Here is a 16,469-nt window from a genome sequence, read left to right as displayed (position 1 = left end):
AGGGCGGAGAGTAGAGACGGGCAGATTTAGAAAGAGGCTGTTGCAATAGTCCAGCCTAGAGAGAACCAGAGCTTTGGAGACAGTGAGCTTCTGGGGGAAGGTGAGGACAAGAAGAATACCTCTGAGTAGGTGCAGCTGGTAGTGTGACTTCTTAGAGAGGTCAGATATGTGAGGAGTGAAGGAGAGTGTGGAGTTGAAGATGAACCTGAGGTTTTTAGCCTCGCAGGTGGGAGCAGGAAGAGGGCCAAGAGAGGCCGGCCAGAGAGCGACAGGAAAGGAGGCAGTGGGTATGCCGATGAGGAGAATCTCAGTCTTTCTGGAATCTCAGTCAAACTTTCTTAGTTTCCTGTTGGGGAGAATTCTCTCTTTAGGCTGAATTTCCTAACGTAGTGAGTCCCCCAGCAGCTTTGCTGGATTTCTGGAGTTTGTTTTTTTTCTCCTGCCAAGAGTGAGGCTCTTTTTCTCCCACTCTTGGACATGATTTATGGTGTTCCTTTGACTGTGTATGTGTTGTATGGGCTATGGGGTCCTTTACCTCATAGGGTCTCATGTGTTTTTACTATGTGTGTTACACAGCACCCTCCGTGCAGTGACACAGGGGTGTCATAGTGACACCCCACCATAGACTCCATAACCTGGGACTGACTACTGTCTCCCAGGGCATGTAAAGTCACCATTGGCTTTACTAGTCCCAAATTATTAACAGAAACCGGTACAAACCATCATATTGTGGACGTACTGGTCAGGGCAATTCGATTGCCGGGGTCTGTTAGTCGAGAAGGCACGTCTCTGTCCCCCCTGATCAAGTTTTGACTGGTGGCAGTGGATACTACTTTTTATATTCAACCGCGAATATATCCCTATGGGATTTTCCCATTGTTCGAGGCTACCAACTAAGCTGGCCGGCTCACCACTTAGCATGTTTGATTGACAGCTAGGCTGAGTGAATGGGGGTGTGCTGCATAAAAGCAGGGCTTTGGGGAATGGAACTTCAGAAGTCGCCACAGGACCTGAGAATCCGACGAGGGAGAAGCTGAGCCGACCTACCACGACGACACCACCGGTGGAGCCCTGCGGAAACGACTCGCCACTTCCCGACGACAGAGAAGATCTCCCGGCTGGAGAGGCTTCTTCCCCTGACTGATGGGCACAACCAGTTTACCTTCTTTTCCTCGCATCCCAGGACGTCTTGTGGTCGAATTGCCCGTGCCAAGCACCCCGGCAACCGGATAGCCACTTACCACTGGACCGCGAATCAAAGGACTGCTCCTTTTACCTGAGAACTCCGTGGCTGTTTTTTTCCCAGGCAGTGCAACGGACTCCTGTCTTCCTACCCGACGAGATCCTCTCTGCCCCCGGACGAAGCACCAACTTGCATCCGCTGCCAGGAACAACTGCCCCCGCTGGAGTATTCGCACCACTTTAAGGTACCGTGTCCGCCAGGCCTCCCTTTCTAAAGATTGCTACAAGGTAATAATAATCCCTTAACCTTCTGGACTGGGCTGGCTGCCTTGACCATCTAACTGGTCCCTTTCTTTGGTCCAACTCTTTTTGACCCCTTTCAAGACCTTTGTGCACTGCAACCGCGTGACCTTGGACACCTTTCGTTCTGATCCTCTTAAAGCGGATCCGGCCTTCTGAACTCTAACTTCACGGTTTTACTTTGCCTTCCTCTCTTGTTGTGTTCTTGTAAAAGTGTCGGGATCTGTTTCAATTTATATCTGCTTTTCACTCCCTTTTTAAAACGAATTATTAGAGTGCCATCTCCGTTAAGCGCTCACCGCTGTCTGAAAATAAGTGGGGCTTTACTTAAGAATTGTCTAATATTCTTTTAAGGGAGTGTATATCTTTTAGTGACTGTGTTTTTGAACTGCTTAACATTAGTTCCTGTGTGTTTTACTAGATGTGGTTTTAAATAAATAATTATATCTCTTTTACACCAAGCTCTGGTCAGTGTTTACTTGTTCTACTATGTTCGTTTGACCTATTGTGAATACTCTGTATTCTGCCTAACTCTTCTTGAGGGAGTCTAACTGCTCAGCCACAGCTACCAAGTGAATCTGTGTGGTACAGACTGCTACCAAGTGGGTTTACTGCCAAACACCTGTAGTCCTAAATCTTTTGCAGTGGTCCCAGAGGGAACTGCACAGGTTTCTGCCTAACATTTCCCATCAGCGGAGTAATCCCCCTACCTCTAGTAGCCTTGCCATGGGCTCTGGTTTGCCCGCAAAACACAGCAGTTTCATCCTTCCTCTGGGCAGCGCTGCCTTTGCGTCATGCGCTTCTCAGACTTCAGGAACTACGGGAGCTGCTTCCTGCCAGCTCGCCTTCTGGTCGTTCCACTCTGGACTGGCCCTGGTCCTTTCAGCTCCCCTCTTGGCATCCTGGTCTGCTTCCTTCCACCTTCCTGCACCATGCTGGCTCCTGCAGCTCCTCTAGGGAGGAATAGACAACTGCTTCCTGATTCTCTCTTCCTTTTCTACCCTCCATTGACCAATGAGCGGCCGACAACAACTAGACTGCTCATTATGGTTCTTAGGAGTACTCTTCATGGCTTCGTCCCTCCACCTCGTTCCAGCACTTTTAAACTGCTTGTTCTCCTGGGAGGCAATGGAGTACTTCTTTGTCTCAGTACGTGGTAATGAGGCTCTATATAGGTAGTTCTTATTCTTCCTTGTCCCAGTGATTTTAAAGGGGACGGAGTTCTTAACCCTACAAACATACATAGAAGAGTCTGGTATTGAGGTGAAATAGATAGAGTAGGTGTGTGTGTGGGATGGTGGGGTATTGTTAGAACACTGCATTCTCCTGGGATAGTCGTTGCTGGTTCCATGAGAAGGGGCTCCTCCTAGGGGAAAAAGGGACATCCTCGAAGAATTGCTCCCACCATCCATGCACATCAGAACTGCAATCCATCCGCAGGGGTGGGGTCCATCAATCCATCTACATATCATTTACATAGGGAGCAACACCTTAGGCAAAAAAAAGGCTGGAAGGCAGGCTCAAGATTCTACAAAAGGAAGGACATGTGGCAGTAGGCTGTTGAAGTCCAGGGAAGAAGCTTATGATGAGTGCCAAAGGAGCTGGAGCAGGGGATAGGACGATAATTTTATTTAATTTTAATTGGTTATTTATAACGCGCTTAATACCCAGAGGTTTCTAAGCGCGGACCCGGGGATCGAAGCTGTGTTGCTCCGTATCATCTTGCTTCCAAGGCGAGCATGTTGCCCCCGAGCTATCCTCCCGAGAGATAGAGGAGGAAGAGCCAGAAGTCTGGGGTAAACTAAGACATGGAGCTGGAGGAGAGATTCTGGGGCAGCTGCAGGAGGAGGAGACTGACAGAAGATGCAAGAGGGAGCCTGAGTTGTGTGAAGAAATTGGCACAAAGCAAAGTGTCAAAAGTTGAAGGAGAAGCATGATGATAAAGATTAAAAGGCAGGTACAAGCTAATGGCGGACGTGGAGGAGGAGGGAATGATTGGGCCAGAAAGCCATAGAACGGGGATGCCTAGAGAGGCAGGGATGAGAGCACTAAAGCGGACCTTATCGTGAAAGCCTGAAGGCCTCATTGGAAGACTGTGAGCTATTTGTGTTCAGGTCTGTGCAGTCAACCCCCTAAACTGAACTTTATAAGACAGGGCATCTCTTCCTCGTCCCTGGTAGATATCTGCTCATTACAGAATGACTGGGTAACATTCTGTCAGTTAAACATGCCTTGGAAGGCAGAATAGAAATCATCATATCTGTTAAGGATGGGGTCATCACTGTTATATTTGGAGTGACCCAATCTAAGCTGTCTTATCCAAACTGAATAGAATAAACAACTTTGGCCTGGTCTGAGGAGTACAGCTGGGGACGATTGACGAAATGACATTGAGTACAGAAGGACCTTAAATCCTTGGGGTCCGCTCCATATTTTGTGAGTATTGAGGCTGAGAGGATGTTTGGTCCAGTTCCAGGTGCAGGGAGTGTGGCTGGGGTTATGGCTGGTCATGAATCAGTACGGGCAGGGGCAAGCCCTGGAAGTACTGGGTCCCACCCAGTTCCTACTCCCCAGGATTTGCTTAGACTTGGGCTTTTAGTAGTCTACTGTTATATCTTGCTCTGTAATGCAGTCATTGATTAGAACAGGATGGAGATCCTTTGATGGAAAGCAGTAATGTCAATGTTTTAATTTTGTAACACTGTAGCTAGGTATTTTACTATAACCTCCATGGCTTGGGAGAAAAATACATTTCTCACAATCTGTCAGGCCTGGGTCGAGAAGAGACTGCATCTGGAACTCTGGAGGATGTACATCTGAGCCTGTGCTGTAAAAACCAACCCTTTGTCTCAGTATCCACACTGTGGAAGGCATATCCACGTAGGCAGGGGCATCCTACAGCTAGACCATGAACAATAGAACAGTGTCATAACACACATAACACAAGCGCTGGGAAGAGTACGCCACAATCAGTATGGGCCGAGGCTCTTCCTCCTGCGATGGTTACACCCCAAATGTCCTGTCACTTTTGCAGGTTCCTGGTCTAGTGCAAACTCTCATTCAACATTTTAGCGTCACCTGTTAGCTTCACACCTAAGAGGTCCCTCTCCCAGAAGCCTTTGGTGGCACAGGCTCCTCGACAATTGGTTCTATTCACCAGACTGCTGGGAACTAATCTCCCAGGTATACCTTGGGCTGAACATTAGTCTTCTACATGTTTGTGTCCCCAAGGGTTGCCAGTCCAGCTCCTGGCTCAGAGTCTTGGGTAAGTGAATAAGCAGTGTTTATTGTTTTGGGACATGGTGCTGTGAAGCCTCTGTGCGAAAGCTGTCTTCAGCATCTCGTTTCATGTATTTGTCATTTCCAAATCTGTTGGTGGCAGCATGTCAAAGCATGTATGCTGATGTCATTTGCCATTCTGGAGGTGCTCAGGTTATCTAGGAGGAAGCTACGGGGATCCCCCAGGCCTCATGCCCCTCAGCCCAGCCCCACCCCCTACCTCCCATCCTGGTGCCCTTAACCATATTGCAGTAATGACGAGGGGAGCACAGTTGCCACCGTCACCCCACATTTCAGTGGCATTCACTGTGTGTCAATGAAAAATAACTAAGCCACATATCTATTGTGGTGTGGTTACAAAAATAATATTAGCATATTCAAGTGATTGAATATATGTAATAAGATTAAAAGACAAGTCCTTTATTTAGTCATTGTGCATCAACTACTTTTTTCCATTTGTGTTTGTTGAAACATTCTATAAATGTATGTGCTGGAACATCCTTTATTTTTTAGTCTTATTGTGACCTTGTTACCACCTGAATTACAATAAGCCCAACAATTTTGGATTACGATGTGTGTTGCCACATTACTCTGTAGGAAATCACTTTGTAACATTGTTTTCTATTTTATCTTTTTCTGTTTGTTTCTGTTCATTAAATCAATCTCCGTAGACTTGATTTTTTGTCGTCATGAGATATGTTTTACTTCATTACATTTGCTTTTCTCAATTTTAGAGTGAACGTCCCAAACATTTTCTGGAATACCTAATGGAGGTGAAAGCTACCTTGCAGCTCTAGATTACACTGCTTATCACATCACATCGCATGAGATTGATGTTTACTATATAATAGTGCACAGCATAAACATTTATGTAAAGAATTTAGAAACTGAAAATGAAACGAGCATTTGAAATTAAATCACCTTGCAGGAAGGGTTACCAGATTTGCCATCCACAAATATCTTGTCTTGTGGGAATGTATGTTCAACAAAATATTGATGGCAATGTACATAAATTGTCCCTTTAAAAATGGTTAAATAAATATGTTTAAATAGCCAGACCTGTTTGTTCTTAATATTTTAATGTTTGAATATTTGCCTTTCAGTGTTTCAAGTTTTGTACGTAAAACTACAGAAAAGATTGGGACTTTTCATATAAATTCAGATGCCCGACCAAGGCAAGACTTGAAAGATGAAGAGCAATCCACAGACACCACAGTAACCACATCTGAAAACCCAGAAGAGGCAGAGTATGAGTGAGTTCATTCAAATTTTATAAAGAGCTATTTAATGTTTGATACATACACACCGAGATTCTTTAGTTTATGACTAATTAAATAATCCACAGGTGTCAAGTTCACTATAGCTCTAAGCTGTTTGTTACTTAAAAGATTAAGCATGTCATTGTGCAGTGTGATGAATCCTGTGGCGTCATCACTGAACCACAGCTAGAGATCTCATCCCATGTGGCCAGGGGACGGCAGCTGCTACCTGATCATGACCCTGGGGGTGGTATTCTGAGGGAGGATCACATGGGAGGAGACGGATGTCGGGGAGAAGTGGTGAACACATCAGGAGAGAAACAATATTCGTCCCTTCCTAAAGAGGAAGACCTCATAATTCAAAAATTGTTGATGGCTTGTTATCACTATACAAGTCCCTCATGTGGAATACCCCCAAAACCCCTTTTCTTTTTTGCAAAACACTCGAAGCAGAATACCATTCATACTTCACATCCACATAATTCATTACATAACAGCTCCTGTCTGATGTTTTTGTGTTAACCACAAAGCTTATGGACTCCAAATCCCATAAAGCCTCAAGTACTGAGACAAGAAAGAGGGAGGAGTTAATGTGGATCAAAGGAAACACTAAACTGAACTTGCAGGCTAGTTATTGTGATGAGGTCCAAGTCATTTAAAAATGGTATCCGCATTGAAGGAAAAAAAAGAAGCAGAGTGGAAGAAGAAGGAAGCAGAAACGTGGTGAAGGCAACAGCACAGCAGACCGTGCTAGAGAAAGTGGGTGCTTTCAGACTGCCTCTCGCAAACAGTACTTACCGGTGTGGCGTGAGGCCACAGAGGACACGGCAGGCACTGTGGGAGAACCGCTGATGAACCGGCAGAAACAGCAAAGCTACCGGGAGCGTGGTCGTGTCCAGAAGCAGCAGGCTTACCGGCGGGTGACCGCAGAGCTGGCAGGGGAGCTGGGAGAAGGTCTGCAGATCGGGAAACGCCATCTCAGAGTGAAAGCTTCACCGCAGCAAGATGCCACGGGCCGGGAATGCTACCAGACACCAGTGATTCTGCCCAGAGATGTTGGTGACCCCAGGTTGTACTGACAGGCATGCAAGCCATTAAGAACTTATTTTGAACACTGACCAAGTAGAATACAATGACAAAATGGGTCCAAGTCATCATTTATGAGATGTCAATATGGGGAAGGTTGGAGTAAGCATTGTCACAGGCCAGTGAATACTAGTGAAGAAGTTAAAAGACAGAACTTGAACAAGTCTCCATATATGAGATGCCAGTGTGGGGAAAGTTGGGACAAGTAGTCCCTCAAGCCAAGAAAGTATAGACAGTGAAGGGATACAGCTGTGCTATACCGAAAGACTGTGAAATTAAAAAGAAACCCTAGTGAATAAAACGCATCAGGTGTTGAGCAGTTGGGGAGAGGATACCTGCCAGAGTAGCATACCAGGGGATCTACAGACCCCAGAAAGGGATTCCTTGCAGAGGAGTACACAGAGCAATCATTTTGGAGTATACAGAGGAATACACATTGTGAACTCCTGGCAGGAGAGTATGCAAAGTGATCTGTAAGAACCAGATGAAAAGAAGTCCTGGCAGTCCAAGCACCAGGCAAGTTGAAGTTAAATAAGCACGTTGACACTGGGAACGATACCTGGCAGGAGAATATACCAGGGGATCTGATAAACTTAATAAAGGATTCCTGGCAGGGGAGTATTCCAGGAAGTCCACTGAAGTCGTAGAAATAAATGTACTTTCTTATTTGTGTAGAACACATGGCAAATCAAGTGAATCAAAGATGTTAAGAAAACAGGCAAGTGGAAGCTGTGAAATTCAACAAACACCCTTTTCCTGTTAAAATCAAAATACCTGCTGGAAGGATGCAGAGACCTAAAGAGCTCACATGAGGATTTCCGATGGTCAAATACATCAGGTGGTCAGTTAAAATATCAAAGAGGTTTATAAGAGAACCTTAGATGAACATCACATTTAGACTAAGATCCCTCTGGTTTGTGAACTCAGTGTGAAGAAACAGGTTATGTTATGTTATTTGGCATTTCTATAGCACTCTATATATCATAGCCCTCAGCGACCATAGTCCAGGTCAGTTGAGAGAGTAAGGCGTCGTAGGGTGTTTGGGTGCACCAATTATGTGTGCAGCTGATGCAATTGCCTGGTGGTAGCTGCATCCTAGCAATAGGTGTGGTGATATTGTTATCAGTTGAACGTTTGCAGTCTGGCTGGTGGACACCAAGACTGGTTTCTGGCTGTGTTAGACCCGTGTAGGACGCTTATGTGTGCAGCTAGGCCAGTTTGTCATGGAATGTAGCTGAATTTTATTAGTATGATGAGGTGTTCATGGGTTAATGTTTGTATGTGAGCAGCTAGGCTGAAATAGATCTAGGAGTGTAGCGGCACTCTAATTGTGTATTGGTATAGAGTAGAGAGTAAGCATAGTGATATGGGAGGTGAGTGTTTGGGTGGAGTTATGATCTAAGGAATTCGCTAGAAAGGACTGAGTGGTGTAGGACATATTGTTTGTACAGACACTTCCTGAATCGGGTGTAAGGAATCAAATAAGTGCTTGCTTGAAAGACATTTCTGCAACCCCGTAAGAAGTGGTTGCTTGAAAGAGACACTGTTTGCCATTCTTAAGAAGTGGTTGCTTGAAAGAGACATTTTCACCGTCCTTAAGGAACAATTGTTTGAAAAAGACACTTTTGCCACCCATCTGAGACATCCAGGGGAAGGAAAACACCCCTCTGGATCTAAGGAGTATTTTGTTGGATTTATCTACTTTTTATGAACACTTTTTTACCAAACCTACATCAGAGACACTTCCCTTATACCTTTGGTTGTTCATTTCTAGTGTGTCAGATTAGTATGTTTGGAGACAAGGACAATATATATCATTTTGACGGATAGACACAGTCTAGCCTTTAGTTTTAGTTTCCTAGGTAGGGAAACTCTTTAGGATAGGGACAGAGAGGTCTTTATCTAACCCTTTTATTTTAGTAAAGTTGTCTGATGTTGAAAACACTGCCACTTTGTGTCCGCCTCTCCTTTCTGACCCCTCCCAGTTGTTACTGACACAGCAGTTGCAGTCCAAAGCCCTAAAACCATAGCTTTTTGACTTCTACTTAAGTGAATTTCATATGGTAATTTGATTGATGAAACACCAGAAAAGGTTACATACCAGTATATCAGTTCACACATCATATTGTTCCAGAATGAAAACCATGTCAATGTTATGAGAATTATAAAGAGTAAGGACATGGCATACAGCTGCTTACAGATGTCCAGTGAAATACATAACAGTATAGTAGAGAATTTTGAATGACTAGGTAGCCTAATTTACTACCATTTTTAAAACCTGTTTCATCTAGGCTATTTTAATGTTTATAGTGATAGTAGGAGAAATATTACTAGTTTAACAGATCAAATATTTATAATAGATTATAATTCCCTCTCTTCTACACATGCATTTATTAGTATTGATAGTCATATAATAATTAGATAGATGCTACTATTTGTGAAAAGTCTATAAGAGCTTTCCCTTGTTTGTTGGCCTTTGTGGTGTCCCTATTACCTACTGTACTTCTGTTTTAGGAATGCACCAAGTTTGTATCACATTGTGATCAAAAGCTGTACCTCTTAGTTTTGCATTTTTAAATGTAAAAGCCTTAAATCTTCCAATGGAGCAGAAGAAAGGTCCAACATGTTTAAGAAAGAATAATAATAAAGTTATTTCTGGTGCTTTAAAAACAACTATAAGGAAGTGTAATAGCTACAGATTAGAAGGGTTTATGTGCCTAATTATGATACATTTCAAATTAAAAGGCTAGAGTAGCTGGAGCAGTTCTGAATGATAAAAGGAGTAGGAATTAGGTTTTGGATAGATAATGAAAGTTGTTTCCTTTTGATCTCTAACATTCAACAGAGAGAGTTTTTTCATAAAACATCCCAAAAGATGCTTTATGCAAATTTTTAAAACATTGTGATCCATGGGGACTTAATTTTGGTGCAAGACTCTTAACCTGGTTAAGATTTTCAGCACATAATGATGGGAGAGATTGAGAAACTGCAGAAAATTAGGAGCGACTTGGGTCTTGTAGACCTGTGGAGATTAACATTAGACAGTCTTCTCCTTAACGCACAGTAAATTCAAGAATTTTAATTTGTTTAATGTATTTTTTATTATTGGAATTTCAAATTTACAATAATACTTTTCCCCACTCATGTCCCCTCCCACTTCCCAGCTGGATACCTACCCCTTGCCCCTAAACTCCCTTGCATGTTACAAGTTAAAATGTCCAAATAATCACTGAATGCTGAGAACACACGTGCTGAAGACAGTATCAAACATTAAAGTCAGACTGTAAAAATGCAAGCACATCGGCCCAGTCTAGTGAACATTTCGATTGATCTCCTTGAATCATGTAGGTGATTCATTCAAGTGCAACAAAGTTCCAAATTCTGGACATCCATTCAGCCAATTGCGGTGGGTCTTTAGATTTCCATTTCTGTGCGATCGCTAGCAATGCTGCCAGTTGTAACATAACAAAGGTTATACATTTTGTTTTGAGCTATGTCGCATGCTAGGCTCTAGGATTAACAATACATTTGCCTTCATAGAACTAGGTTTTTACACGCCAAATATTTGCTTCATACAAACAACCATTTTTGCCCAATATCCCGCCAGAAGAGGGCAATTCCACCATATGTGCCTGTATTCCCCAGGTGCACCAAATTGTCTCCAGCACTGCTCCGATATAGATGCTTTCATTTTATGCAAAGGAGCCTGAGTGTAATGCTATTGGGTTAAAAGTTTAAACCAAAATTCCCTTATTTGGATAGAGCAGGTAAAGTTGGGAATGTCTTTCCATAACCCCTTACATTCTGTTTCCGAGATTTGTTCTCCCAGCGTTAATTGCCTGTTTAATTGGAGGGGCAAGTATCCAGTGACAGACCTGAAAATACTGAAAGCGGTCTGACTCATTCAGTCCTAGTTTTAGTTTGCATTGGGTAAAAGGCTTAGGGTCCCTGCCAAAAAACATATCTTGCTGCTTTGTACAGCCTACTTATTTCCATTTGAGAAATGCCTGAGGGTTAAGGCCCGGTGGGAAATTAGGGTTAAAGAAAAGCAGCGTAAAGGGGGAGGGGAATGTCGTTAGCCTGTATTGCTTAACCGCTGTATCCCAAACCTCCTCCACTAGGGTCGTAATCTTATTTTCATGAATATTAGGGGGTCGATCTCTTTTGGGAAGCCATCAAATTTCACCTAATTGTGGTCCACCTAATGCACGTTCCATCTGCACCCAGCGTTTCTCTACATCTACACCCCACCAGTCTTTTACTATTCGGAGTTGAGCAGCCTGATAGAATTTTTGAAAATCAGGAAGACCCATACCTCCTTTATTAATAGGAGTGGTTAGAACCTCATATGCTACCCTCAGGTTTTTATTGTGCCACACATACGTGGATATAATTTTTCTAAGCATTTTAAAGAATGGAGGTGGTACTCGGATTGGGAGTGCTTGAAAAAAATAAAGTGCTTTGGGAGGGATGGTACTTTTTATCACATTGATTTGCCACAGCCAGGAAGTCGTTAGCGGGCCCCACTTCACTAATTGTTTGTGATGACTTTCAATAAGGGAGGATAATTTGCCTCATACAATCCAGCTATATTGGGGTTTATAGTGACCCCCAGTAACTTAATTTGATTTTGTGGCCAGCCAAATTGTGTTTGAGCTCGCAATGAAGGTACATTCGGGGGCAGGGATACATTTAGAATTTCCGACTTAGACAGATTGATTTTTAAACCTACCATTGAACCATATCTGTCTAACTCACATCCTATTGCAGGTAATGTTCTTACAGGTTCGGATTATACTAGCAACATATCGCCTGCATAAGCCGCCATTTTGTTCCCTGTCCCCCCAAATTGTATGCCTTGGATATCTTCCGTTGTCGAAGCTTTGCTAGAAATGGCTCCAACTGTATGGCATATAATAATAGTGACATTGGACAACCCTGTTTAGTCCCTCTTTGGAGAGCGATTGGGGAAGAAAGTTGTCTGTTAATCAATAAGCGGGCTACCGGGAATTTATTGTTTACCTTGATTCTCGCTATAAACTGGTGACCAAAGCCCATCTTGGCCAAAACCTGAAAGAGGAATGACCACCCGACCCGGTCAAAAGCCTTTTTGGCATCTAGTAACAATAAGACCGCAGGGATATCTTTTTTCCCAACCGTTTGTAAAATATGGCAAGTACGCTTATATTGTCGTGGGTCTGTCGTTTTCTTTTTTTTTTTTTTTTTTAAACCCTATTGATCTGCGTGTATGATTGAGGGAAGTAAATCTTCTATCCTATTGGCTAATACTTTTGAATACATTTTAGCGTCAAGATTGATAAGTGCAATGGGACGTAGGATCCACATCTACTAAGGTCCTGGCCAGGCTTTGGAAACAAACTATCTTTGCCTCCTCCATGGTGGAAGATATGCAGCCTGAATTTATGAATATATTATATAGGGATACAAGCTTCGGTACCAGTGCTTGCCAGTACGCCTTGTAAAACAGTGCAGGAAATCCATCTCGACCTGGAGATTTGTTTGGAGGGAGAGAATGTATAACCCTTATTACTTCTTCCTAGGTGATATCCTTCTCAAGACAATCCTGGTCCCCCGCTGCTATCCAGGGAACGGTAACTGCACCTAGGAATGTCACCTGAGTTAGTTTGTCTGGATTTGCAGAATGGTAAAGATTCAAGTAAAAGGTCTCAAATTGCGAATTCATTTTAGGGGTTTCCGCTACTGTTTTCCCTTCAGGTGACTGGATTGACTGAATAGTTTGCGATGCTATTTTTTGGCATAGTTGTCTAGCTAATAAACAGTCTGCCCTGTTGGCTTTAAAATAGTATATCTGGTGAAAATATAAGGGGGATCATTCTGCCTTTTTAGCTTGAAGCAAATTTAATTTACGCTTTACTGTTCTGTATGATTTTGAATGGAGGGACCTGTATTTGTTTCCATTTTCCCCATTATTTGTTGAAGTTCTTGCTCCAGTTCTATTTCCAGCACCATTTTTTGTTTCCGACTATAAGTAGCCTCTGTTATAAATATTCCACAGATGTTGCTTTAAACGCATCCCAGGTTATATTTGCGGAAGTGTCTTGCATCTGATTAACTTCAAAGAACTTGAGTCCTGCAGTATTTCAGACGGGAATCGTCAGGACCATACCCTTTAAATTGCCCCTACAATATTTATATCTATAATCAAAGGTGCATGATCTGAAAGCGTAATTGGCTGACAAGTGATTTGGATGACCCTACCAAGCAATGCTTTGGAAACCCAGGCATAATCAATACGGGAAAAAGACTGATGTGTGAATAGTAAGTGTATCCTTTCATTTCCCGCATTAATGTTAGCCAAACATCCACTAGTGTTAAGTTTGCAAATTTTAGTTTTGATATTTTAGAAGGTACCAGTTGCGTCGTGCGGGTAGCCGCACTCTGATCACGCAGGGGTCCCATGCTAAATTAAAGTCTCCTAGCAGAATGATTTCCCACTCGCAAAAAGCCCTCCTGTCCTGTTTTGGGGGCATAAATTGAGGCCACCGTAATTCTCTTCAGGTCTATTTCCAACATTGCAAAAACATAGCATCCCTCTGTGTGGATTTTTGTTCGTAGCACCTTAATATGAGGAGCGAGCTTCATTGCTATCAACACACCTGCAACCTTTCCCACAGCATTTGCCTGTATCACCACCGGGTATCTATGAAGGCGAAACTTATATCTATCTGTCAGACTTATATGTGTCTCTTGAAGCACTACCAAGTCCGGTTGATGACGCCCCAATAGAGCTTCCAGCTTCCTGTTTTTCGCCAGCACATTTAGACCCCTAATTTTAGCAATAAACATTTAAACTGTCCGAATTATTCACTAAACATAATGAACCAGAAGATTGTGTGAATACCACCATTCTTAAGCTTTCCATTGAGTACCATGCATTCCTACCCCTACTCCCTCCCCCTTATCTGGCATCTCGCTCCCCATTAACCCCCCCTCACCCCACCTTTCCCACTATAGTCCCCAAACAATGTCCCCTGGTGTGAGCCACGGTACCTAACATAATCCGGAGCACCAAATCCTGGCCGTGAGTTAGTTTTATTCCCAGGACAACGTGCAGTGTAACCTAGTACCCCCATCTGTTACCTGAACAGATGTGTTCCAAGATGTTGTGTTCCTTCTCTTCCTCCAAATTTGACCAGTATTGTGATGCTCGAGTAATTCGCTGCAGGCAGTATTGATTGACAATTCCTTATTCTGGTGGTTTAGCGCTAGGTCCTGTGAGTGGCGCTTTCCAATCCTCTTGTTTCACTTTCTGCATCCTCCCTCGGCGCAATGAGATCGACCACTCCCAAGGTTTAAGTTGTTCAGTCTAACGACCATTCTCGGCTTCAGATGGAGCTTCCGCTTTCTCCTCTTCACTTTGTAATAAGGCCATACCTGACTCTTGTTAAGTGATCCTGTGTTGTCTACCATCTAGAGAAAAAAACAGTCCAAAAGGAAATGTCTTCTTGTACTTGACCCCTCGTGTTTGCAATGTTCTGACCACTGCCTGCATTTTGCGTCTTTTTTGGAGAGTTGGATCTCAATCCCATTGTAGGGGATCGAAGATTGCTCCCGGGCCTTCATTAAGATTTGCTCCTTCTGTGGATATGACGTTGTTAAGAGATAGACACCCGCAAATCATCCAGCCTGGTCATGACTGTTAATTGTCACTTGTCATTAATGATATCAACTATGTCCCACCTGTGAACTACTTTGGTATATTCGCCCTAACCAGTTGATCAGTTCGTCATTTTAACTACACATGATTTACGCTGTCACGAGACGACATATGTGTCCATTATAGGCCAGTTATGCAAGTGCCTGGAGTTTATATGTTGATGTTTGACTTAATCTTTTTATCGGATGTGTCATGGCACTAGGTCACACCAGAGGAGAGGGAGTGTTTGTGACAAAGGACCTACCGACTAAATTTCAGCTGACTACTTTGAAATATGGCATAGTTTACATTGTATGTTCAGGAGTCTGTGCTCGATTCACTCTGCAATACCCCACCTTACACACGTGATACTCATGATGGGATCTATGTGTGGGTATTGCTCTGTGGATTATTAATTTATGCTCCTGACTCCATTATCTCTATTCTCTGTTTATTAATGGGGAACATTTTGCATTGCGATATTAATGTATCTTTATATACTGATGATTGAAGGGGCTGATTATGTTTGGCCTGTTTTATCCACAGCTGGCTCTAAAAGTGTTACGCTCACCTGGTATCCATGGGGACACCACCCAGCCAGTTGGTCGTTGGTGCTCTTCCCAATGATTCCCTGGTGTGGTCTCGGTGTCGATGGGATTCCGTCTGGAAATGAAGACTATATTAGGACTGGGCGACCAAGGTAAGCTTTCCCCCACCTCCCTTGTGTTTCCAGCCCCTCCAGGTTCTCTTCTCACCTGGTTGTCGGAATCGGTGGGCTCTCCGTCCTGCTCTCTGGGCAGGTGCGCGTTGTCTTTTTTGGGCACGGTCGGTCCAGTTTCTTCACTGACTGCTGCCCTTGTAGTGTCTTTCAGGTAGGTCTTATTGCGATTGATGGCGTCGTAATTCTTGCATGCCTTTTCTCTGTTCTAAATGTCTCTTTTTTTTATCTCCCTAGGAGCGCGGAGTGTCCGCTTGGAGAACTGGTTTTGCTGGTTCTCACCGGGAGATGATGGCGCGCTATAGCGCTATGATGCAGTAAGGAGGCGCTTTGCATAGCGCAGCAAGGTCTTGTCCTCACTGACCTGTGCTTTTCTCATTTTGTAGGTCGCAGTGAGTTCCCAGCGCAGATGGAGTTTTGGAGCCATGCCGGCCGAAAAGCAACCAACCAGGTAAATCTTTAAGCGCTTTGTGGTTGTAATGTCTCCACTACCTCCTTTAATGATGTCTTTCTCCTTTTATCAGGTCCTTCGATCCGGGCGGTGAACTCCACCAACAGAGCTGCCCATGAGCTGCGAGCAGTGAAGGATGATGAATGCAGGTAAGATTCTGCTGCTAACGATCTTCTTGGTTTTTCTGCAGGTCCGGAATTCACCAGGCTCGTGAGAAAGCTGGACACGGTGAGCGTCACGTTGCTCGAAGCAAAATAACGCAAAGCATGTTGTCTTGTTCGTGTGTGGTTTAAATAGCCACTGTAAAGTAGTCCAGGTAAAGTAGTCCCTAGGCCACCACACCCAAAACACTAGACCGCATAGCTTGGTTCTATGAACCAAGCTATGTGGATGCCTCCATGTTGGCAGAAAGCCTAAATAAAGTAGTTCCTCAAGCAGATGTATTTCCTTACTGATGAGCCTGGCGCCAAAGGTGCCAGGATTGGCCCCAAGAAGGCCTGAGAAGTGGATGCCAGG

The 16,469-nt window shown here is 43.7% G+C and overlaps 1 protein-coding gene across 2 annotated transcripts in view; it reads left to right on the top strand.

Annotated features, from left to right (window-relative positions):
* The window catches only part of HPS5 (HPS5 biogenesis of lysosomal organelles complex 2 subunit 2), a 1,306,927-nt gene that overhangs the window by 769,244 nt on the left and 521,214 nt on the right, over positions 1–16,469 (top strand). For both annotated transcript variants that reach the window (XM_069623788.1, XM_069623787.1), the window contains exon 14: positions 5,865–6,014. In XM_069623788.1, coding sequence (XP_069479889.1) covers positions 5,865–6,014 — 150 coding nt within the window. The remainder of the gene's footprint in view (positions 1–5,864; positions 6,015–16,469) is intronic.

The sequence above is a fragment of the Ambystoma mexicanum genome, chromosome 11 (assembly GCF_040938575.1).
Source record: "Ambystoma mexicanum isolate Mex_15411 chromosome 11, UKY_AmexF1_1, whole genome shotgun sequence".
Lineage (NCBI taxonomy): Eukaryota > Metazoa > Chordata > Amphibia > Caudata > Ambystomatidae > Ambystoma > Ambystoma mexicanum.
The sequence above is the reverse complement of the archived record's forward strand: the minus strand, read 5'-3'. Positions and strand labels throughout refer to the sequence as shown.